At 44.8% G+C, this 26715-nt stretch overlaps 1 protein-coding gene across 1 annotated transcript; it reads left to right on the top strand.

Moving 5' to 3' along the window:
• The first annotated feature begins 1092 nt into the window (after positions 1 to 1092).
• On the top strand, positions 1093 to 26715 carry LOC147018132 (calcium-binding protein 2-like). Its single transcript, XM_085897511.1, has 6 exons — positions 1093 to 3035; positions 8698 to 8728; positions 9347 to 9484; positions 23840 to 23949; positions 25647 to 25794; positions 25935 to 26715. Exons 1-6 carry the CDS (start codon positions 2631 to 2633, stop codon positions 25958 to 25960), a joined length of 858 nt encoding a protein of 285 aa, XP_085753637.1. The 5' UTR covers positions 1093 to 2630; the 3' UTR covers positions 25961 to 26715.

The following is a 26715-nucleotide window of genomic DNA, read 5'->3' as shown; positions in this document are numbered from 1 at the left end:
CATTCAGAGATGGGGCCAAAACGATACATAGCACGATATCTCAAAAAGTTATGGACGGATAATGACAAAACTAGGTGGATGAGTTGGTTAGGTGATAAGAACAAGCCGATTCGATTTTGGTTCAGGTCCGAATGCAGATCCAGCTATCGGTGGGAAACAAAACGTAAACTGTTCAGCCTGGCAGCGGTATGCGCTCTACTGAGTGCCGTTCTAGTTTTGTTCTGTCTCACCTTGTACTAAATTGATTGCTATCTGCGGATATAGAAAATTTCTTATTATTTAATTACGGCCACCACAGGGAAACCTTCCCAGACCATACCTGTAAATGCAGGTGCAGTGCATGACCTTCACAGGCAAAGGACAAAGTTCCTCGTATGCTTCTTACCATTGAGTTAGCATTTTAGCCTTCGGGCAGCGCTTATGGCCTCAAAAGAACAAGAAATTCCAACAATTATGACAAATAATTTGATTATTGACTGAGACCTATATAATCAGGCAGGTTTCTCCCTTTCTCCCTAATACAGTGCAGCACCCTCTCACACATCTCTCTGTCTCCGGACTTGGGCCAGACGGTGTTTGTCTCCAGGCGGTGTCTGTCTCAGGACATTTCCGGGTGGTGTTTGTCTCCGGAAGTGTCTGGGCATTGTTTATCTCTGGACGGTGTTTGTCTCCGGACCTGTCTTGGTGGTGTTTGTTTGTCTCCGAACCTGTCTGGGCAGTGTTTGTTTGTCTCCAGACCTCTCTGGGTGGTGTTTGTCTCCGGACATGTCTTCGTGGTGTTTGTTCATCTCCAGACATGTCCGGGTTGTGTTTGTCTCCTGGCGATATTTATATTATATTATGACCATTAGAAAATGGATTTCAGGCATTTTTTTCCATATTCACTGTTATTCTATGCAGAATAATTTTGAGACTGTATGAATCGTGATTAACACTCTACCATATGTCTACCTCCTCTTCCCTCACACCTCCTCACTCTCCCTCCCTCCTCTACATCCTCACTCTCCCCCCTCTTTCTCTTCCCCACCCTCTCTCTCTCCCCTGCATTTTCTCCCTCCCACCCCCCCCGCTCAGTATTCCCGTCAGCGAAGCAACAGGTGGTATTTGCTGGAATATAATATTGTAACTCGGAGAACTTCTGGGATAATTTATCGAAGTGTCTTATAACCTGCATCACCAGGATGTTTCTAAGGGCTTGGCTTGTGATTCTGTAGTTGCATGTCATAAGAATGTCAAAAAGAGAACAATTAAAAAAAACAAAAAAAAAACCAGCAAACATGTATAACATACCAGCACACAAGCACGAGACAAAACAAGTTCTGCAGGGGTGTGTTCAGTGACCAAGTTTCTTGAAGAGCGCTTGCCAAGTGGCTTAAGCACTCAAGCAAGCACTCCATTCAAAACTGTTGATAAGGAACGGCTGACTTGGCAAGTGCTAGCTTGTTGCTTGGTAACTGAACACGCCACCCAAGTGAGGGTCTCTGATTGCTCTTTCTTGTCGGCCTGTCCCCCACGAAGCGGAAGACGGGGTTTTGCAATCACTTCTGTGTGTCTGGCTGTGTGTCTGTCCAGGCCGTGACCTTTTTAAAAAAATTTTTTTTTTACCATTTGAGCTTTTTTCATGAAATTTTCAAGAAAGCTTTATTATAAGAATATGGAGAAGACAAATTAATAACTGTTGAAATAATAATAATTTCCATTATTAGTATTATTATTTATCGAATTATAAATTGATTGATTTTATTTTTATTGTTCGACCCTTTTTTGGCCTTTTTTTTTTTTTCTTTCTCAGCAACCACTTGTCCAATTGACACAAAAAATATCTCTGAAACCGCTGATCGGAAAAATTTGAAACTTGGCCCATCTCATTGTTCTTCCAATGGGAAATGAAGGATTGTAAGGATGACGTCATCGGTGAAGTGGTAGAGCAGCCATAAATGTTTTAATCAAAATCCTTGTTTACCATTGAGATTTAGTGTGTATGTCCATACCGTAACATTTTTACCAATTGTGCTTTTGTCATCTTCAACAAACCTTTATTATGAGATTGTGGAGAACACAAATGAATGAAATGTACAATTTTTTTTTTTAAACTGTGGATGGGCTTTGCATTTTCTGATCCTTTCTCGTTTCAATTGAGGAGGCAAATAAGGAATGGGGAGCACAATGAGTATTTTTGACCAAAGGGAATGAAAGGCATGAGGGAAGAATGTTGAAAATCTGGTCGTATGAGACCATGGATCAGGTTGCCTTGGGCAGCAGGTTAGAATACAATGTGGTTAGTTTAGTATTTGATATGGAATTTGTCACAGCACGACTGACTCCATATGGTCAGACAAGCCATGTTAATCGCACTAATCCATCTTGTCACTAGGAAAATCTGCTGCACACAAAGCCAGAAGTCTCCACCTTTCATTTTTCACCGTTTAATCTAATCCCTGCTATCGGTAATTCGTTTTCTGAAAAGCTTACACTCGTCTGTGCACCTGAGTAATTCAGGATGGTGTAGGGAGGATGCAAGTCGAAAAGAATAAGGCAGAGCAAGGAAAAAAAAAACGAGAGATAAGAAGGGTGGCAGACAGGAAGAGGTTATAGTAAAGGTGGAGAGAGAGAGACATAGAGATAGACAGATGAGTACAAGAAGTAATACAAAGAGAAGGGACCAAGTAGAAATTGAAGAGGATATGAAGAGAAAGGCAAGATTAAGAATAGGCAATGCAACAACAGAAGTGGGGCAAGAAGGAGGTGTAAATGAAATGGAAAGAGGGAGAAATGAGAAGACAAGATTGAGAAAGCAAGAAAAGAAAGGAAACAAAGGGGAAAAGGCGAAGAATACCAATGAGCTAAAGGGTGCACAAGAAAAGGAAGAAGTCAATAGGAGTATAACGAGAGGGCATTGTGTATTGAAAAAGAAACGAAGCGTGGAGGGAATGAATTTGATGGAAGAGATGGACAACGTTGGAGAAAGGAGTACCGATAAAAGAAATGCTGAGCAAGCAGGACCAAAGGCTGATGTACGCAAGCCCTTCGGGCAGGTGAGTTGGAGCTCAAGAGACACTGTGCTCAGGTATGGTACCTGCACAAAGGAGGGAACTCGAAATGGGAAACGTGATCACGGTTTCTTGATAGCAATGCTCAAGCTAATCATAGTAGTGAACCTTGAATAGAGCAGAACGGCCCAGGAGTGAAGTGAAGAGTCTGATCGAGAAGAGAAGCGTTTAATATGCACTTGATGTTAGAACTTTACAACTTAGGGATGAAATTTTAAATGGATATTTTGTGAGGTGTTGGGGCTTGGGATGTGGAGTGGGGGTGGGTTGTTGAGTTGATGGAGGTTGGGGTGGGTATCGTCAGGTGGTAGTGGGTGGGGGGGGGAGGGATACTTGTGATTTATTTTTCCAGATAATTAAGGAGCTTTAATGCAGGAAAGGTAATTATTGCAAGTTATTGTAGATTCTGTGCAGATAGAAAGAATTTTTCTTGTATCTTAAGAGAATGTTCGATTTCAGCGCAATAAGTAGAAGCGAGAGGTATTAAAATACAAAACTCTCACCTTGATACCCATAACAGTCCAAGACGGGTCAAGTTTTATTTTGTTTTCATTGTATAAGAATAAGTCATTTCTAAGAACTTATCTGAATGTCTATACCAGGTTGAGTCATAAGACTCAGGACACCGTTTTAGCTGCTTGTACAAGATTTGTTTATTACATGCATTTATACTGTTTTTTTTAATTTTTTTTGTTTCAGACAGCAAAAGTAATATACTGTATTGAACCAAGATGGCAGACACCAGTCTATTTACAGTGGAAGAGAGGCTGGAAGCAGTGGTGTGGTACCACGAGAGGAGAAACACAAACAAGACGATGAAACGGGTGCAAGAAGACTTCGAGGAGCGTTTTGGAAAGCCAGCACCATCAAAATCAAATATTCCTCTTTGGGGAAAAAGGCCACTGTAAATGGACTGGTGTCTGCCATCTTGTTTTAATTCATTATCTATGTTATCTGAAAAAAAAAGATAATATTGTTATGGTTGTGAGGGTAGGTGGAGGAATTTCATGGGAAAGTTAGGATTGAATAGAGTTGGGTTGGTCCGTGGACGTGTAGGAGAGATCTCGATGTAAATTAAGTTGGGAAACTGTGAGCTTAAGTGTTACTTGTCACCACACGAGGGGAGGGGGCGATGTGGTGTTAATTAGATGGGGATTAAGGATAATTCCCCACAGTATGTAATTGTCACCTGTGACCTTTTCCTATGTTTTTGCGTTTACAAGCTCGCCAGGAAGAAGTGTGTTTTCATAACAACCACGACGATAACAACAAGCAAGCAAAACACACTGAGCAGGCGAGAGGCCCCACCTTCCTGTGTTTCGGGTGAGCAAGCCATGCCCCAGAGGTGGACGGTTGTTTGGTGACGTCGGGGAGAGATTGGTAGAAACACACGAGTTCGGTGTGAGGGACGCACGCGCTCAATAGAGGAGCATCGCTGGGATGGAGGATCTCGCTTTTCTCTACTCTTGGCACGACGAAATTATACATGAAGAAGACTGTTCTTGCTGAGGAAAATTGGCTCACATGGTGGAGCAAGATGCTGGCCATTGGCTGTTGGTTTGGTTGTGAGAGACCGACCTCGAAGCCTCGTCTATATCACCAAAGAGATGGCGCGATTCTGCAAAGCCACGGCGTCTGTGAAGATGATCGACGAAGAAGCTGCACGGCGGTCTCTGAGCCCTGGTGTTGAATATCGCCTTACAAATTTCCTGACGATGTTTCCCGCTGCGAGAGAGCGGCTTGGTGCCATTTTAGGCACGTCGACACGTGCTGGACGAAACTCCTCGATTCGAAATTCCATAAAGACCATCTCTGGATCAAGCTAAGTGCCAGAATAAAGGGAGGATTTGCTTTTCTTTTGTTTCCCCTTGTTTGTATTTATGTCTGTGTGTAGAGGCATCTCGACTTGTATCTTAGTTTAACTCGCATATTATTACATGCTAAATTATTGTCCCTTGTAAATATTTGTCAATTTTCATGAAATCCGCATTTATTTTAAGTTGCTGTGTCCGTGTATTTGTCGTGGGGTTCCAGTATAAACCCCTTGTGCACCTCTTCGCTCTGCCAGTGCCGATTTCCCCCTCCCACGTGCGTTCTAATCTCAGAGGATCAACGAGTCCGCCTCCGAAGGAAAACTGCTCGGCTATCCGGGCTGACTGGTGTTGGCTGCCCATCCACCACAATTTGGGTCTGGGGAATTTAACTAACCGCCAGACCTGCGACAATATTATGTGTCTATTAAAAGATAATCTATGATAACATTGTGCGTCTCCTCCATAACTCCAAAACCATGAAGCTTATCAGCCTGGAACTTTGCATGCATACGAAGAAAACTCTAAGGAAGTGCATGACTGAAAATTGGGTGTTTGGGTTAATTAAAACACCCATTTTGACGGTAATTAACGGCCTTATTTAAATTATATCCTTTATCAGGCGCACCCTTGGCCACCTCTCTCTAGATGGGGTGTTAAGGTGTATCCTTGGTGACCTCGCTGGGGTGTGAATCTGCCATGTTTATTGACCTGACTTGGAACAGGCCGCAACAATTTCTTAATGATGAAGTTTTTTTTTTTTTTTTTTTTTTTTTTTTTTTTTCCACTTTCCTCACTCATATTATCGAATTCCTGTTCATTGGTACAGATCACTGGATACATTACAGTGCTTATAAATGCCTGGAGACGCCAGTGTTCGTGGCTTTATTTCATTTCAGCACATGCCATGACCACGAGGATCTCTTAAACTAAGCCGAATTACAGAATGTAAGCTCCAGAATTGAACTTGGCAGCATTTCCAACTGCTAAAAAAAGTGTTCATTTGTCCAATTCGGTCACATTTGACATTTTGGGCATGTCCAGGAGGTGTATGTTTGATATGACAGTTCGGTGATCCCTAATCATGTCCCAAGTGAGTCGTTCCTTATCAACCATTCAGTTGGAGTGCTTAAGTCACTTGGCGAGCGCTCTACAATATTCACGCTGTCACTGAATGCTGTACGTCGATCGACTTGAACAATGGTCAGGGGGCCACTCATGTGCATTGGCCATGTGTTGTTCTGTGGTCACTTCAGCATAGATAAATACAAATTTAAAAAAAATGAAATGTTTTGTTAACATCATGGCAGGATAGCTGAGAGGTACGCACACTCGCTCTAAGCTATCTAGTCTGGGTTTGAATCCTGACCCAGCTATAAACTGTCATCCCAGTGTTTCAGTCAGGGTGATTCATCAATGTGTGTACCGTTAAACTGGATGTCACATCTGCTGGAATCCCCCCCCCTCTCTTCCTCTCTCCCACCCCTCTCCCTCCCTCCCCCGCCCACCCTGATCTCTACACCTCACACCTCTATCCCACTCTCTCCCTCTTCACCACCCATCTCCCTCTCTCCACCTGTTCCTCCACCCTCCCCCTTTGTTAAGGACTGATGGTTTCATTTTGAATTTGCCAGGTAGATATAGCATGGGTTATAAATGCTCCCATCTGGTTTTATATCGAACTCGGCGGTTAAAAAGAAAATGGTGCTGTTTGGGCGCGTTTTATCGCCCGTCCCTTCCACTCGCGCTGCCTTCCCTTTCCGTCATGCTGCCTCCCTCCCTTCGCGCTGCTTCATCCCCCCTCACACTTCCTCCCCTCCCCTCGCGCTGCCTTTCCTCCTCGCTCACGCTGCCTCCCCCTCCCCTTACGCCGTCTCCTCCCACACTCTCATGCTGCTTCCCCTCCTCTCGCACTGCCTCCCCTCCCCTCTTACTGCCTTTCCTTCCCAACCCTCACGCTATTCTCCTCCCAAACCCCCTCCTCCACAATACAACTCTCCGGAGGTCAAGGAGAGGAAGGGCTGTCAAAGAACATGAGAATTGGACAAAGGAAAGGTTTTTTTTTTTTTTTAGCAGTTTTTTTTTAACCCCCCCCCCTCCCCCTCACACACTTTCCCTCAAGTTCCCCTGTCAAATGCATGCCCAGAACATCCCCCTCCCCTTCCCACTACCCCATCCCCTCTCTTCTCTCTCCCTCCCCCCTCTTTCTTTCCCCTTCTCTTAATATTCCCATCAGCGAAGCGACGGGTTGGATTTGCTAGGTTTTCATATCAGCTGGGTATATCCACCCCCAGCACCAATCACTGCATTGACCGTATGAGGCAATTCAAGTCTGAGCCGAGGGGATGGTATTCCACACCAGAATCAGCTCCAGTTCCAGCTCATCGAGTGTCTGTGCCTGTCTTGGCAAGGTTTCAATGTGACGATCAATGATATCCCAGAGATGCTCAATTGCATTTAACTCTGCCGAGAGGGCAAGGCCGGGGTGTCGTGACATTAACGTTGGCATTGACAAGAACGTTCCTTGTTCGAAGACACCTGGCTTAACGTCCATCCAAGGGACGGCGCCTTTTGTAACGCAATGTCCTCTCTGCAAAGCGCTAATCCGATATTTTATCGTCTGGTTGGGAAGCAAACCCAGACATGACAACATGAGGTGGAAGTGTGTTTGTTACCCGTTAATCATCATGTTGGACAACAAGCTCCACTGGGTGCATCAGGTGAATGAACATAGGATAAAAGTTCTCCTGTCTGCTTTGTCTGCGATTTGTCCCCACCACATTTCCACACGGCGCTCAAGGTCCGCCAACAACTCCCTTCTGGTAAAACTACCAAAATCATGAATCGCTGCTCACCTTCACTCTTTCATTCCTCTTTTTTCCTGCCTTTGGAATAAACTTCCCTCCAGGCCTTCAAAACAGCTGTTCACCACCACCTCTTATCATCCCCCCATCCAAATCCTCCATCTTTATCTGTGCAGTGCAGCCTGTGGCTGCTGGTTGCATCATTGGTTGTGACGCGGCTATGCCGCTGATGCAGTGTCCCCCTTACCAGTACACCGGTACTCATTTTTCTGACCTCGGAAGGATGACAGGCTGAGTCAACCTCCTGGTGTATTAATTCAGCGGCCAACAGGGCATGAACTCAGGACCCTAGGATCCCAAGCCGCCACCCCAACCACGAAGCCAACACCAGGCTTTCTATCCCCGTTAATCCACCCCAAACCCACCTCCGTTAAATTCCCTGCTTTCTTTCCTGAAAGTCCCTGTAATGTCCATCTTGTATACCCCATGTTCCCCACCCCATCCCTCTCCCTTCCACAGATCTCCCAATGTCTCTGTTCCCCAATGTTTTGTCCTTCCCACTCCCACCCCTCTTGTCTCGTATCCCCCTTGCTGTGTGTTGTGTATTAGCTTTCTCTCTGCTCGACTCTTGTTTTCTCATCTCTTCGTCTCGCGGTCAAGCCGCTTCTTCATGTCCCGTTGTTTCCTCACCACCCCACTTGTCAATATGTTCACCTTCTCCCTTGACCCATTTCACACTCTCCTTCCATAACCCTTGTGTAAAAAAAAAATAATAATAATAAAATAAACTGCATCGAATTATAAGTTGATGAACAGAAAGTTCCTTTAATCACAGCAATTCCACTTGAAGCAACATAATGGAGAACAGCATTCATGGGAGCAGCCTGGCATTGACATGAATATTGGGAACATTCCGATTAAAAAACACAAAAGACCGATTGGTTAATTTATGAAATGCATTGAATTTGAGAGTTATCATAGATGGTGACCTGAAATCACTGATGCTTTTCCTCAATCTCCTTCTTCCAACAGGGTGATGATCTGAAAGCAGAAGAAGTTGAAGGTACTGCACAGTCGTAAGGGACATATAGAAGTGATATCTAGTGCCAAATGCCTGGTGTTGGCTTAACAGCAAGAGTGGTGGGCTTGGCATCCTCGGGTCCTGAGTTCAAATCCTGCTCTGCTGTTGCATTAATACCAGGTGGGGTTGACTCTGCCTGTCATCCTTCCGAGGTTGGCAAAATGAGTGCCAGCATGCTGGTAACTTGTGTTGGAGTGGCGACCTGTCCAGGATTGTGTCCAATAGCCAAGGAGACTGATTAGGCAGCATCAACGCTCTGCACAGAGTATGGTCCCCATGGATGGATGGATATTTGACTGACCTGACATGATATGTTTTCTCTCTTTCCTATATTCTACCCCAGTCAAGCATTTAAACACTTGTTGTTCTCACCCCGTTAAAAAGAGATTACACAAATAAGAAAAATGTGGATCATTTTAACATTGTGAGGTGCAGAGTTGAATCGATCGAAACTTTACGAAATGACTTTTCAGCTTTTAACTTGACCTTGAGTCTTCCTCCAATTTCCCAATTATTTCATTCCTTTGTATTGTCTATAAAAATGAACATTTCATAAATTTATAGACAGAATTCATTCTTTGTATGTTTTTTCCTTCTCAGAACTTCGGGCAGCTTTTAAAGAACTCGGGAGAGACGGACAGTTGGAGACTCGGAAGCTGGGCGCTGCTCTTCGTGCTTTAGGTTTCATGCCAAGCGAGATGCACCTCCTGGAACTCACCCAACACGTATCTCTGAATCGTATGGCGCTGCACATTCGCTTCAACTACATTTCTCTCTACTCACTGAGCTCCCATTAGTGCACCGATCACCCATCCTCCTGCTGTCAGGATCACTCATGGGTACCAAATTCACCTTTCAGCTGACTTATTTGGATTTCATTCCTGAACTATCAACTGCCATCCCAGTGCTGCTGAGGTGGGGAATGGTAGCATAAAGTATGTGGTTCAGTTAAAATGTGGGCGTTAAACTGACTGTCTCATCTACTCGCATTTGCTTGAGAACCCAAGAAGGTGGGAATGTTGTGAACGACTGAATAACCTGAATTAACGAAATTGTGATGGTTCTGTGAACGAGACAACAAACAGTGGTTCCTGAGGCAGTTATTTCTTTATTACATGTTTCAGACAGTCCTCCCTTATGTGTTGTGTTTAATTGATCATGTGTTTCAGCCTTTGGGTTGAGGGGCATGAGTATGCCAATGGGAAATTCTTGTTGGATTGTGTGCCTTGGCCATTGGGTCAAGGTACACATCCCAAGCTGTTTAAATGTTTTGATTTTTTTTTTCTAACCTTTTTTTTCATGTAAAAAAAAAGGGGCCTTCATCAGGAGGGCAAATAAGCCTGAAATCTGGATAGGTGGCTCCGTTTGATGTTGAACCAATGATGACTTTAAATCTGTCTTTTTAACATGAGTGGCCGGGCTATGGCCTCCCGGTTGGAGGCGACGCTTTGGTCGGCGCATGTACGGGACTCGCGTTCGTTTGAGATTGGTTGGGAGCGTTTCATCACTCTCCATACATTTTGGTATATATATATATATATATATATATATATATATATATATATATATATATATATATATATATATATATATATATATATATGTTACATACACATCAAAGCCACGTCTGTTATGGTGAGCATCGCCATGGATTATATCTCGTACAGTAAAACCGCATCATCTGCAAAGAACAACCGTCCGTCTGCCACCCAGACGATTCTTCCCGCGAATGCAAACCATTCAACCAGAAGGCACGTGATGTGATCGGCGGGTAAATCGAAACATGTGGAGTGTGACGAGCACTCCCCCGATCTCCATTGGACATCGTCATACACCAAAGCATCACCTCCAACCCAGAGGCCTCGGCCCGGCGACTCTGTCAAACAGACAAAGATTACATGGTCAACATCAGTTAAACATCAAGCGGAACCACCTATCTAAATTTCAGGCTTATTTACCCCGCACCAGGATGGCGTACCAATAAATATCTAACCAATGATGACCACATCTGTCATTTAAACATCAAAATATTATATATATATATATATATATATATATATATATATATATATATATATATATATATATATATATATATATATATTGTTACGAATTTCGGTCCGCCCGGCGTGCGATCGGCCACGTAACTCAAATCGCGACCGCGTTGCCCACCGGAACGGACAATTCAGTCGTGACCCTCCGTGGAACTACCGCCAGGAGCTAGTCACGGGTGGGTCTTTCGACCACACCACAATCGTGCCAATCGGCCACCCGCGCAGGATAGGGTTGTTCGCCAAACTCAACCTACCTAAGTACCTGCGCGAGTAGTTAACCGGGCGATCGTACCTCGCCGCTGTCCGGCCTCGACACAAACAGCTTAAGCGGTCCGTTCCGTGCTTCGGTGATAACCGAGCGGTGTTATCACCTGCCCCGACGGACGTGATTATTTACCGGGTGCTTACACCCTTCTACCAATTCCTTCCGTGATGCAAGATGGAACTTTCAAACAAGGGAAAGGATGCAACGAAACTGGTAACAGTTCAACAAGCACATTTATTGCACACTCAGACAAGGCAAGCATGTATTCACAGCCATACAGTAAGAATGCAATTTACAAGCAAGAGTTACAACCGAATAAAGCAATGTTTATTTACATTCACTTAAACAGTTTCTACTTTACAAGACACGGCACCACAACACGCATTCAAAGAAAACACAAGAAAAGACCCCCTCAAAGGCAAGGGAGTCAGACTGGGCCCGTGGGCCTAATGCGCGTGGAACCTGGAGGAGCGGCCAGGTCCACGAGACCGAAGGGTCTTACCCGCGCCCTCGTGGCGCGATGGCAGGCAAGCTGCAATATTAGCGTAGCTGCGCCTGGCTTTGTGCCCCTGGCGTGGTCGGCGAGCTCTCTCCGGCGCTCCCCGTCTGCCTTTGCCGTCGGCTTCGAGCTCCGTCTCCTGACTCGACTGCCCCGCCGACACTGCAGACTTGATTTCTTCTGCCGACACTCCGCCGCTGCCACTCCACTGCTTCCACGTGGTTCTTGACTTTCTGCCGACGTACTGCACCTTTTTTTTCTTTGTTGTGCTCGCGCTTATATAGCCCAGGCGAGGGGCGTCTGTAAATTTCTGGATCACAGCGGGTTCGGAGGCGGGGCTATGCCACCCGATGCTCAGTCATTGGATGGAAGAAAAGGGGACGTGAAGCATTCCTGATCCGATTTTTGAGGCGAAAGGAACGCATTCACAGCCCATGGCACGACGTGTGGTAGAAAGGTGGAGGTGGTGGGAGTTTGGTTGTTGGTGGGCGTCGTTTGAGAATGGCGGTGAAGCGATGTTTGTGGGATGGAGTTGTGGAGGTAAAGAGGCGAAGGTGGTGGTGTTTGAGTTATTGGGATATGATTGGTCCAAAATAATGATGGAGAAAAGAAAAACGGCTAACTCAAAGGATCGCAGCCCGGTGAACACGGAAATTCCCTCTAAACAACGGTGGGGAAATCTAACTACACAATTACTTATCGTCATAACTGATCTCAGGATCCTTTATGGTTTACTGCGAATTTCCACAGCCGTAACAAAATATATACTACCGGTGTAAAGTTTTAGAACACCCCATTTTTCCAGTTTTTACTGAAATTTAAGCAGTTTAATGTTTCAATGTACTCTGAAATTAAAGCAGAGAACACATACACAATTGCAGATAAAAAAGAAATCACGGAATCGTTTTGTTGAACAAGATTTAATCTAAATTTTTGACTCATCAAAGTAGCCATCTTTTGCAGATATAACAGCCGAACATACTCGTAGCATTCTTTCTACAATGGAAATCAAATATTGTTCAGAAAGTTCTTCCCAACACTGTTGCAGAAGTTCCCACAAATGTGTTGCACTTGTAGGTTGCTTTGCTTTCACCCTTCTGTCCAGTTCATCCCAAACCAGCTCGATGGGGTTTAAGTCTGGAGACTGTGTTAGCCATTCCATGATTTGAAGCCTACCGTCTTGTTATTTTCTTCTAAGGTAGTTCTGACATAGCCTGGAGGTATGTTTTGGGTCATTATCTTGCTGTAGAATAAACCCCTGACCAACTAGGCGTAGACCAGAGGGTATTGCATGGCGCTGAAAAATGCTGTAGTAGCCCTTTTTGTCAGGGTGCCAGTCACTCTGCAAGTCACCGACTCTGGATCCAGCAAAAGAGCCCCAGATCATCACGCTTCCTCCTCCATGTTTGACAGTTGGTATCACACACTGAGGAACCATCCTTTTGCCAAGTCGACGGCGTACAAAAACCCTGCGTGATGAACCGAAGATTTCAAATTTTGATTCATCGGTCCATAAGACCTTCTTCCAGTTTTCAGTAGTCCACTGGTGGTGCTTCATGGCCCAGGCAAGCCTCTTTTTCTTATTTTGCCATCTTAGCAATGGCTTTCTTTCTGCTGCCACTCGACCTGTCAAACCTGCAGCTTGACGTCTTCTCTTCACAGTTGAAACTGAGACTTCCTTACTTTGACCAGTGTTAAGCTGTGCTTGTAGCTGCTGTCCTGTGAGCTGCCTATCAAGCAAGCTGTTGAGTCTCAGAAACTTATCTTCTGATTGTGTTGTGGCTTTGGGCCTGCCAGACCTCTTCCTGTCACAGAGATTCCTCCAGTTTGCAAGTTCCTTTTGATGGTGTAGGAAACTGTACTCACTGATACCTTGGCCTTCTTTGTAATTTCTCTAAAGGAAAGACCTACACTTTTAAGGGTTATCATGGTCTGTCTATCTTCCTTTGTTAATTGTCTTTTTCTCGCCATTATGATAGCAATATACTACTTCCTGCAGAGCAATATTATCCAAATAATGCTTCAGAGGGTGAAGCAACACTCTGTTCCAACACTGCTTTTCTCCGGACAGAGGGTTTGTAACTAATCAACAAAAGTTGCGACACCTGTAAGAATTGTTTGCATCAACTTTCAAGGCTTAATTTACTTTCATTGCTGCAGAACAGCTGCAGTTGCTAACCCATTACTTCTTCGCTGAAAAGGGCCTTTTTTAACAACTCTGAAATTTACATTATTTTTCAGTTTTTGGTAACCTACACTTTCATTTTTAACCTCTAGCAGTTTACCGCTTAGTTTTGTACCATTTCAGGTTATTCACCTGACTTGAACTGCTTAAATTTCAGTAAAAACTGAAAAATGGGGGTATTCTAAAACTTTTGTGTGTGTGTGTGTGTGTATGTGTGTGTGTGTGTGTGTGTGTGTGTGTGTGTGTGTGTGTGTGTGTGTGTGTGTGTGTGTGTGTGTGTGTGTGTGTGTGTGTGTGTGTGTGTGTATATATTGTTAGGGATTTCAGAATCTGGTCTGATGACTGCGTCCACACATCCAGGTCCTCAGACAGTTATTTCCTTCTGTTAAATGTGATGCGTTAAGAAGGGTAAAGGATCGATCCCCTCTCTTATGGAAAGCTTTTTTTTCTTTATGACAGACACGTTTACACACATTTCTTTCACGTGCTCTGAAGGCCGCCCCCCGTTTTTCCTCAGCGACGTTCTTTCGCGAGCTCTGAAGTCCACCCTTGTATTTCTTCAGAACCATTTCTTTCGCTTCCCTGGCTTTCTTTCGCTTTTCTCTCGCCCCCGCTTCCCTCTCGCAGAACGTACCTCCCGTTCGTTTTATATCTCCGGGCCGTCTCCGCGGGTGCAGTCCGCCCCACTTGCACACGGTGACCATAACGACCCATGCACTCTCAAAAAGGGCGGGCTTCAGAGCTCGTGAAAGAAATGTGTGTAAACGTGTCTGTCGTAAAAAAAAAAAGCTTCCCATTGGAGAGGGGATCTATTCTTTGCCCTTCTCAACACATCACATTTAAAATCCCATTAGACATGGGGATGGGGCTAATCTGAACATGTATTTAAGGAAATAACTGTCTGAGGACCTGGATGTGTGGATGCATTCATCAGACCGGATTCTGAAATCCGTAACTATATATATATATATATATATATATATATATATATATATATATATATATATATATATATATATATATATATATATATATATATATATATATATGTATGTGTTTACACTGACTATATAAAGTCTACACTCCCTCTCAGAATTTTCCCTGTTTTGTTGCTTTAGGGCTGTTAACGTCAACGTTAAGTCGAAACGTCAACGTCAACTCCACAACAACGTCGAAGTGAAAAACAAATTCTACAAATTTCAGAAAATTAATTAAAAATACAAAACGAGAATATCTTGGTTGCAATAAGTGTCCACCCCCCCCCTGAGTTAATACTTGGTGGAAGCACCTTTGACAGCAATTACAGCTGTGAGTCTGTTGGGGTTGGTCTCTTCCAACTTTGCACACCTTGATTGGGCAATATTTTCCCATTCTTCTGTACAAAACTGTTGAAGCTCAGTCAAGTTGCATGGGGAGCATTGATACACATCAATCTTCAAGTCGTGCCACAGATTTTCGATTGGATTTAGGTTGTGGCTCTGGGCCACTCAAGGACATTAATCTTTTTGGAACTTAGCCACTCCAATGCAGCTTTGGCTGTGTGCTTCTGGTCATCGTCATACTGAGAGGTGAACTTCTGTCCCAATTTCAGATTTTTTGCAAAGGGCAGCAGGTTTTCCCCTCAGATTTTTCTGCATTTTGCTCCATCCATTTTCCGTTATGCTTGGTGTTGGCTTAATGGTGAGGGTGGTGGGCTTGGAATCTTCGGATCCTGAGTTCAAGTCCCACTTCCGTTGAATTCATACGAGGTAGGGTTGACTCTGCCTGTCATCCTTCCGAGGTCAGCAAAATGAGTGCCAGCATGCTGGTATACTGTTTCGGAATGGCGGCTCCTCCAGAATTTTGTTCAATAGCCAAGGAGACTGCTTTAGCAGCACCAACGCTCTGCAAAGAGTATGGTCCCAATGGTCGGATTTTCCCTTGTATCCTGACAAGTGCCCCAGGCCCTGCTGATGAGAAACATCCCCATAACATGATGCTGCCACCACTATGCTTTACAGTGGGGATGGTGTTCTTTGGGTGATGTGCTGTGTTTGGTTTGCGCCAAATGTAAAGTTTTGCATTTAGGCCAAACAGTTCCATCTTGGTTTTGTCAGACCACAAAACTTTTTTCCACAGGGCTTCAGAATCTCAGGAGTGTATTTTTTTCATACCTCAATCTGGAATCAAGGTGTGATTTTTTTTTTTTGAGTAATGGCTTCTTTGCCACCCTACCGTATAGGCCAGACTTGTGGAGTGCTTTGGATATTGTCACATGCACACAGTGACCAGTCTTTGTTATAAAGACCTGTAGCTCTTTCAAAGTTGTCAATGACCTTTTCGTGGCCTCTCTGATCAGTCTCTGCCTTGCTTGGTCAACGAGTTTGGAGGGACGGCCTTATCCAGACAAGGTGTTGGTGGTACCTTATGCCTTATTATATGTGTAGATAGTCCCCTTCCTTTTGTTTAGCGGGACAACAAGGGAGTGCATTGTGATGATCTAATAGCTAGGGTTGCTTAAATCATTTGCTCCTTCATTTCGTCCCCACTCTTCTTCTTTTCTGATTATTTTTGAGGTAAATCAGCCACGCGCGCCTTCGCTGTAAGGTGGGGCCTCGTGGAGATCAGCACGTGCGGCGCCGCGGTGAGGGAACTGCTGCACAGAGATCCTCGTTCCCAGGCGAGCCCTAAACCCGGCGTCTGCGCGAGTCGTGTGCTTGACAGTGCGGGGTTGTCGACTCGAGCTTCCGATGGTCTGGGGAGAATTGCCGGTTGCATTAAAAAGACATGCGAATAAATACCTCTTCAGAGGCTGCACAAATGGTGTTTTTCACGGTAAGGGAAACACGGCCAGCACGATGCGCACGCTGCACGAAACTCATACGGAGACCGATAGACAACTCCACGCCATGTTTGGCGGGATACAAGTGTGTGGAGTAGAAGCGGCTTGTTCCTTTTCAACCCCAATATTGGACACATATTGGTGTTCGCCCCGCGCACATACTAGCGGAGTCGTGTGAACGTGAGCGCGGGCCACGTGCGTAATGGCGGAACCGCGCACACTGTATGGCATGTGCTCGAAAGCAGACACGTACGCCGCTCGTGAGACGTGCATGGATTTATCCATGGCGATGTACCTTCGGTCCTCGCTGGCAGAAGCGGATTCTCCACGGATGGTGAACGCCTTCTCTTCTTTATGGCCAGTGAAGCTGCGATCGAGCCGAGGAATGTACAGTGCGGGCAACGTTGGCGCGCGCGAAGCGAGCGCATTGATCCACGCTGGTCGAACACCCGAGCGGGCATGCGGGACCCTCGACCGGTCGCCCGGGCACGGCACGGGGGTTTTTGCAGGATGATTCACATGCCAATTTTGGTGTGGGCGATTCATGTCATCTCGTGGGTTGGAGGGGAATATTCCCACTGTCTGGGATGGCCTTGCCAAAAACGAAGTGAGGCAGTTTCCGGCCCAAGCTGGCGGGCCATGTGAGGGGTCAGGGCCAATCAGAGTGCCCGATTCAGGTGATGACGTTACGATTTGGGGTGGCCCCTCCCCTGAGCTGCAAATCCTATAAAGGTCGGAGAAGTCCCTCCGTTTCTCTTGCTTTTTGAATTTCTCCACCTCTCTCTCGCCTCGCCTCGTTGACACCCCCACGACCCGCCTCGTGCTGCCCGGATTCCACCTCCTCGACTCCGCCTCCTCGACTCCGCCTCCTCGACTCCGTCACATCGACTCCGCCTCCTCGACTCCACCTCCTCGACTCCGCCTCCTCGACTCCGCCTCCTCATCTCCGCCCACACGACATCGATCCCATCGGCCTACCTTGTCCTGCCTACTACTCCACCCTCGCACTCTGGACGCCGCCTCTTCTCGACTCAAGCTTTTCCTTTATGGTGCCCAATTCCTGGTTCTAAACTCCCTCTTCATCGGTTTTCTGTGTCTGTTTGTGTGCGTATGTGTGTGTCCTGGCGCCGCTCTGCCTCAGTAAAACCGCAGAAGATCGTTATTGTTATTTTTGCATTAAGTCTGCTCTGTGTCCCCTTTTGTAAGTTGATTGTAAATATATCATTATTAGGAATGTTCCCTGCTCGTTTTTGTCTTTTCTTCCATTGATCCAGCATGGTCCGAATCCTCGCTTAGCCGGGACTTTATTCCCAACGACCCGTTCCTTTTAGCCGGTACGTCCTTGGCAGTGTCGCTCAGCTGCATCCGATCCAGTAAAGTGATCCGGTCCGGTAGAGTGATCCGGTCCGGTAGAGTGATCCGGTTCGGACCAGGTGTACCGAGGGAGTGTTCCCCAGTAATTAAATCACATGATTAATGAGGTAACCCGATCAACCCATAGACGGGAGGACCCTAGGTCACGTGGTTGAGTTATTGGCATCCACGATCGGTTAAGCGACCCGCCGCGTCACGGAATTATCCGTGTGCGACGGCCTACAATTCCGGGGAGTCTGGTGGGAACCGACAGCTTCCCCCACCTCGTGGTCTTCTCATCCGACCCCCCCCGGCCCGCAACAATATATATGTATATATACTGTATATGCATATTGTTGTGGATTTCAGATTTGTTGGAAGCCGATTTGTTGTGGATCTCAGAATCGGATCCGAGTAATGCACACAACATCGAGGTCCTCAAACAGTTATTTCCATAAATGCATGTTCAGAATAGACCCATCACATTGTCTGGTGGGATTCTAACTCTGATGCATTGGAGAAGAATAGAGAACAGATTCTCTTTCTTTCTGATAGGATAACCTTTTTCTCTATACGATACATTCATGACGTATGATTTTGTCAGTTTTCATTTCTGCATGAGCGATATTCCCCATTCGTGGACGTGATAAGATAGGCATTAGCCCAACGGATACTTGTTCTACTCCCTTTCCATTGAGACACATTGGTTTGGAAATACATGATTGATTTACACATTTTATTTCGGTTATCATTTTCAAATCGGACTTGCAGGACATTGAGTCATTAATCACACCGCAAGCTTTTCCTGACCAGTTCATTCTGACATCAAACATAGCTGTGTTCTCGGATCATTTACCTCAGGACCCACCTTTTTCTATTGACGTTCGACACCCACCTTCGTTCATCGACGTTGCCCATTGACGTTCTGTGGGCGCTTCATGTTTCCGCTCAGTTGTTCTGGCAAGTGGCTGCTTTCTGGCATTCGTCCAGCACCCCGAACATGGTGTCGTAAGCCAGGTCTGTGTTGATTGGGAGTTGCGTCTCGTTCGATGGTCGGGAGAGAATGAGCACGGGAATGGACGGTTGGAGGTCTCGTGCAGCGATGCACCAATAGGCAAGCTGGATTTGGCTGAAGTCATGCTTGAGGCACGACACTTGCTCCGCCCACACTGGTCGCGTATAAAACGACAGCAGGACTGCCCTGTTCAGGGTGGTGAGAGATCCTGCTGACAGATGGTGACAGCTCCTGACGGTTGGGGACAGCAGCAATGGTGGTTGGTGACGGTTGGACTGTTCCTGCTGGTTCTCCTCGGTACCTGGTTCTTGGCGTACCTGGTTTTTTGCATTGCTGATTCCTGGGGGGTGACGATGTGACGTCGATTGATGTTCGAACCTGTTTGTGGGTGAGTGCACGGTGAAGCAGGGTGCTGGCAGCAGAAATGAGGGGCTGTGGAGCGCTCATTTGGAGAGGTAGACCAAAGCACGCTCACTCATTACCTTCGCAAACTTCGTTGCGAAGGTTATGTTTTGATCGCTGTGTATTTATTTATTTATTTGTGAATATGTGTGTTTGTTTGTTTGTTTGTTATTCGCATAACTCCAAAAGTATTGAACTGAATCGCAGCAAATTTGATGGGATGATTGGTTATTTTCTGAGGACCATTTGATTAGATTTTGGGAGCGATCGGGTCAAAGGTCAAGGTCATGAAAAGGTCAAAATCGTCTTTTTACCATAGCGCGGTCAATTTGTATCCAATTTGCATGCAACTAATGCCAAAATGTTCAGAATTCAACGCCCCATCTTGTGATATGTGACATGACACAATGACGTAATAACCCTTATTAGCGGTTGGGAGTCAAAGGTCAGGGGGGTCACGACATTGCAAAATGTGCGGTTTTAGTCATAACCCGGTCAATTCTTATCCGATTTGCATAAAACCAACACCAAAATGTTGACTGTTCTGTTCCCCACACTCTAATACCAATTACAAAATTAAGAGTACAAAGGTCAAGGTCGATCGAGGTCATGAAAAGGTCAAAATCGTCATTTTGCCATAGTGTGGTTGATTTTTAACCAATTTGCATGCAACCAATGCCAAAATGTTGTGAATTCAATGCCCAATCTTGTGATATATGATATGACACAATGACGTCATTACCTTTGTTAGCGGTTTGGGTCAAAGGTCAGGGGGGTCAACGACTTTTATTATCATAACGTGGTCAATTCTTTTACAATTTGCATGTAAGTAGATTCAAAATGTTTAGAATTCAATTCCCTATCCTGTGATGTGTAATATTTGACAGTGACTTTATTGGTGAGTTTAAAGCATTTGGGGGGGGGGGGTGTCACTGAACTTATTTCTTATAATGTGGCCAGTTGTCATCAGATTAACTTGACACCGACACCTAAAAAGGTCAGGGAGTTCATACAGAAATTGTACAATGTACGTGATTCAGTGTCAAACGGCAGGAAATTTAATGTTTTTAAGCCATCATAAAACATATGAGATGGCAGATGTGGTATGGGATTAAATACCCTCACAATCAACGGTTTCTGGGGGGGGGGGGGCAAAATGTAGCGTTGGCGAAGGTATGCGCTCTACTGAGTGCCCGTTCTAGTTTTGTGTTATTTTAGTAGACGCACGATGACTTCTGCCTTTGTAAGCCGACCAGATTTCTTTCCCCCCAAATGATCTGATGGGTACCCATGTCTCGTGTTTAATTGTTAAGTAAGGCATAGTAATAACCATCTGCTCTTTGTCCATTTTTCTATAAATGCTTGTTGAATTCTTTATTTGTTTGAGATTATTTTGTTGATTGAACATTTGATTTGAATTCACCCATTTAATCAATAAGGAAGTAAAAATTTATTTATTTTTCAATTTATTTATTTTTCTTCATAATTTCCTTGTTGATGTTTCAACCTGTCCGTGATTGTCGTTTCCTTTCATTGATCCAGCATCGTCCGAACCGAGATAGATTGGGAGATTATAATTCCCAAACTAATTAACCTGTCATAGTCGGCGTGCGTCAGTGGTAAATGCTCGTGTACATTACTTAAAATCTCATCAAGATAAGATTGGTGCATCACCGAGGGCACGTTTCCCGGTTAGGAGGCTATGTGACCTCGAGTTAGACGGTGGACACTGAAACTCGTGGTTAACTGATTGGCGTTCGTGGTTGTTAAGCAACCCACCGCACCACAAAGCTAACTGTGAGCAGTGGTCCCAGGTCCGGTTCTTCCAAGGAGAAACGAGAATTAACTCACTCATAATACACTCGGTATCAGTGGTTGTAATAATATATATATATATATATATATATATATATATATATATGTATATATATGTATATATATGTATATATATATATATATGTATATATATATATATATATATATATATATATATATATATATATATATATATATATATATATATTGTTGCGGATTCCGCGCCCGCCGGCGTGCGGACGGCCACGTAACTCGAATCGCGGCACGTCGCCCACCGGACGGACAATCCAGTCGTGACCCTCTCGGACTAACGCCGGGAACCAGTCACGGGTGGACCTTTCGGTCTCACCGCGATCGAGCCAATCAACCCCCGCGTGGGATAGGGTTGCTCGCCAAATTCGAACTACCTAAGTACCCACGCGGAGGGTAGACCGGGCAATCGCACCTCGCCGCAGGTCGACTTCGGACACGGGCCACTTAAGCGACCCGTTCCGTACTATCAGAATAACCGAGCGGTGTTATCGTCGACCTCGACGGTTCGATTAATTATCGGGCGTATTCAGCCCACTACCAACCCTTTACGTGAAGCAAGATGAGGGTTCAATGGAGGAAAAGACGAAGCGAAGCGGGAGAACAGTTCAACAATAAAGCACATTTATTCGCGACGAACGGAAAGCACACAAATACAATTCCACCAAATGCACACAAAAAAAAGAAAACACAATTCCATTTACACAAAAAGCAAACATAAAAGTGAAAACACAGTGCAGAGCTAATACCGACTACCGAGCACACGGCAACACTTATACAATTCTACTTCACAGACGGCGCCGACAACACATACCCAAAACCAAGGAAAAGAAATACCCTCAAGAATGGGGCAGGCCTGAGGCCGAGACCGGGTCGGGCCTACCCGTCTGGTGATGAGACGCGGAGCGGCGATGGCCCCGCAACCCGCGGGCCTCGTGGACAGTGCCTGGCTGGGGGTGGGAACGGGGCCCCCTTGGTCGCACTATCTCAGCGCGGGGGGAAACAGGAGGGGGTTGCTGATGCTCGGGGTATAGAGGATCTTTATTATCCCTGGTGTGCGTCTCCACCTCGGCCAGGTCGCGCTGCCGGCCTCCCTCGGGCGTGCAGCTCCTGGCACCGACGCGAGCACCCCCTCGTCTGGCGTCGCCGCCTTTCCACAGCTCCGTCCCCTCCGTTCCGACTCCAACGCACACGACGAGCAGCTCCACCGCCCGCGAAGTCTTGACCCTCTGCTTCCGACTCTCCTCTTCTTGACTCTCCCCTTCTTGACTCTCCGACCCGTTCCGTTCCGTTTGCGACTCTCCTCTGACTGACGAACACCGTCCTTTTATCCCCCCGTAACTTCGCCTTTGACCCCCTCCCTTTGACCTTTCACCTCGCTCCCCATTGGCCCGAGAAAAAGTGGGCGTGAAGGCTTTTTGATCCACAAATTTGCATATATCGATCGCCCTGGGGGCGGGGCCAATTCGCCCCTCGCTCACCGATTGGACGGCAAAAAGTGGGCGTGTGTCGTTTTTGATCCGTTTTTGAAGCAGAAAATCCGTGGTTTTGTACACGCTGTTCGACGCGCGTTCTGCATGAGTCCAACACCGGTACCCACAGCGGGGCGAGATGACTGTGATGCGATGGTGGCGAGTTGTGACGGTAAAGGTCGTGGCGGTTGTGGTGAAGCGGTGGTTGTGGTTGTAATTGTGATGGTAATCCTGGCGGTTGGTCCAAAATAAAGATAGTAAAAGAAAAACGGCTATCCTGAAGAGTCGCAGCTCGCATAAATGACATGTATTCCCACTAGACAACGGGTTTGGGCCTAACTACACATGCACTTACCGAGATACCTCACCTAAGGGACCTGAATGGTGGTTTGCGAATCTGGTAACCACAACAATATATATATATATATATATATATATATATATATATATATATATATATATATATATATATATATATATATATATATATATATATATATATATATATATATATATATATATATATATATATATATACACACACACACACACACACACACACACAATGTATGTATCCCATGTTTGGAAAGGAATTCTGGACTCGATCTAGAAAATGCTCCTCTGATTTGCTTTTTCCCTGATTTAATTATCGATGGACCTTGTCTATGCCCGGCATGTTAACATTCCTGATTCTCAAATTTCTTCCCTTTTCAAATTCCTTTTTAAATTCTTCATGGACTCTTTTACACTCTTCCTTCATACAAGGAGCCCTAAAAAGCAACCTAAAGTATCTTTCCAGCTCTAATCTCAATCCACACAGAATCCTCTTCAAAAATTCCCTCTTTAATATCATCCCTGTCTCTCAATACAATATTGTCTTTTACCCAGATTGGTGCCCTTTGAAAAGGTATCGGGACTTAAAGCCAGTATCCACTTCTATTTTCTATCACATATACATCTTGAAGCATTCTACCCTATGCTTTGCCAGAAGTACAGGGTAGAAGGCCACAAGATGTATATGTGTGACAAGAACTCTGTAAGAAGATTACAAAACAATTGCTGTTCTTTCTCAAGATCCTGAAAAAGGAAATCCATTGATAAATAACTGTACTCCTCTGAAGTGAGTGGCTTGAGGCATCTAGAGTGTGGTTTACGAAACATCTTGTTTCCACGTGGTTGCAGTTGGCGGACGTGTGACCTGTGATGACTTTATTGATATTCTCATTCCCAAGGTCCTCGCAGAAACCAGAGGTTGCTTTGGACCTCGAGAACTTCACCTTGCCTTTAACCAGGTGTGCATTATTCATATACAGTGCCAATAGAAAGTCTACACCCACTTTCAAAATTTTCACCTTTTTTTGCCTTATAGCCTGGAATTAAATTGCATTAAATCAGATTTTTTTTCCCCACCTTTATTTACACATTGTAACTCACAACATCCAAGTGAAAAACTAATTCTACAAATTACAGAAAATTAATTAAAAATACAAAACGAGAATATCTTGGTTGGATAAGTGTCCACCCCCCTGAGTTAATACTTGGTGGAAGCACCTTTGACAGCAATTACAGCTGTGAGTCTGTTGGGATAGGTCTTTACCAACCTGGCACAGCTTGATTGGGAAATATTTGCTTATTCTGCACAAAACTGTTCAAGCTCAGTCAAGTTGCGTGCGGAGCAATGATGGACAGCAATCTTCAACTCATGCCACAGATTTTCGTCAGGGCTCTGACTGTGCTACTCAAGGACATTCATGTTTTTGTTCCTTTGCCACTCCAGTGTAGCTATGGCTGTGTCCTTTGGGTCGTTGTCATTCTAGAAAGTGAACTGCCATCCCAATTTCAGTTTTCTTGCAGAGGGCAGCAGGTTTTCCCTGGATTTTTTTCTGTATTTTGCTCCATCCATTTCGCCTTCTATCCTGACAAGTACACAGTTCCTGGTGACAAACATCCCCAAAACATGATGCTACCACCACCATGCTTCTCAGGAGGGATGGTGGTCTTTGGGTGATGTGCTGTGTTGGATTTTTGCCAAATGTAACGTTTTGCATTCAGGCCAAAAAGTTCCATCTTGGTTTTGTCAGACCACAAAACTTTTTTCCACAGGGCTTCAGAATCTCAGGAGTGTATTTTTTTCATACCTCAATCTGAAATCAAGGTGTGATTTTTTTTGAGTAATAGCTTCTTTGCCACCCTACCGTATAGGCCAGACTTGTGGAGTGCTTTGGATATTGTCACATGCACACAGTGACCAGTCTTTGTTATAAAGACCTGTAGCTCTTTCAAAGTTGTCAATGACCTTTTCGTGGCCTCTCTGATCAGTCTCTGCCTTGCTTGGTCAACGAGTTTGGAGGGACGGCCTTATCCAGACAAGGTGTTGGTGGTACCTTATGCCTTCCACTTCTTAATGATTGTCTTGACTGTGCTCCAAGGGATAGTGAAAGCCTTTGAAATATTTTATACCCATCCCCTGATCTGTGCCTTTCCACAACTTTATCCCAGATGTATTTTGAAATCTCCTTGGTACTCACAGTTGTCTTTGCTGTGAAATCACTACCCAGCAGAGGAAACCTACAAGAACAGCTGATTTTATTCTGAAATAACCAGAATTACTGTAATTTAACACAGATGTTGGCCAATTAACTTGGTGTGTGATTTTGAAGGTGATTGGTTACACCTGAGGTAATTTACAATGGTGACTATAAGGTGCGGGGGGGAGGTGGACACTTATCCAAACAAGATATTCTCATTTTGTATTTTTAATTTTTTGAAATTTGTAGAATTTGTTTTTCACTTGGAAGTTGTGGGTTAGGCACTGTATAGACACTGAAAATCCATAAGCCAGCGGATAGTAAAGGCAAATGGTTGAATATAAAACTGAAAAAAATGGAGGCTATATTGACACTGCATCTCCAGTTTGTCATCCTCAAATTCTCCTCTTTTTCTCAAGTGCAAGTCTAATGTCAGGAAATCTATTTTCTTCTGCTGGCAGCTTGATACCAATGGGGATGGCCTTGTAAGTCTTCCTGAGTTGCGACAAGCATTGCGCTCTCTTCTTGATGAACCACTTCCAGCTGCAGATGTTGAAGAAGTTTTGAGGGATGGAGATCTGAATGGAGACGGTCGTCTCGATTTCACGGGTAACTTTTCACCAACATTCGCAAAATGCAGTTTAATCTTCTTTGCAATGGAGATTCTTACTCGGCTTTCTCCAAACTCAAAATTCTGCATCCTTTGCATCCCGCAATAACCAACGCTCATTGTCCCTTGCCTCACACAGAATTTGCAAAAATGATGTCACGCTGACATTATCCTCCCCATCCTGAATCGTTTGGCTGCATGGTTCCTTGCCCATTGTTCTTGAAATCAAAGGTTATCTCGTAGTCGTTGTTTACAGTGTCAGTAAACTGTATTGTTAATTAATACATGCATGATAAACACAGATTCCAGGTTGTGTGTGTTAAGTCCTGCTGCAAACACGGTCGGTATAGCACGAGTTAGGTGAAATGTTACAAGCAATGAGCAGGGGGTTTGTGGTTTGTGATGTTATTTATTGATTTTACGACAAACTCTCCTTAGTCCATGTCTTTCATGCTGGTCATTTTGCAAATGTTACAGATAGGACATCTTGGCCTTCCACAGAACAGGAGATGCTTCTTGTTTATCCAACATTTTAAGAGGCAGAGGTTAAATGTGGAAGAAAAGGGCCCTTAGCTCACCCCTGCCCTCTTCTTCACTACGACAAGCAGAACCAATTATGTTGGACTTCAGTGAAAGCAGGAGGTGCAGAAAGGAGTCTTGGAGCGAGAGACTTCAGAAGTATAAAAGAGCAATGGTGAATGCTATTTTCTCATTGCAATCACACAACGAAGAGCTCTCTCCCTCTCATCTGCTACACCAGAGAAACAGAGAGCATACCACCACTGTTACTGTGACAAAATAATTTTCCTATTTTAAGAAAATATGAAGTTTTCTTTAAATGCCACAACCATGAGTTTTTTTTTTAGCCAGAAAAGCATTTTTCTCATCATTTTCTTCTTTCAAGGAAACTTCTTTTTTTT

The sequence above is a fragment of the Eptatretus burgeri genome, chromosome 10 (assembly GCF_056783735.1).
Source record: "Eptatretus burgeri isolate ZD-2024b chromosome 10, Ebu_testis_v1, whole genome shotgun sequence".
Lineage (NCBI taxonomy): Eukaryota > Metazoa > Chordata > Myxini > Myxiniformes > Myxinidae > Eptatretus > Eptatretus burgeri.
This window is presented reverse-complemented; position numbering and strand designations above follow the sequence as displayed.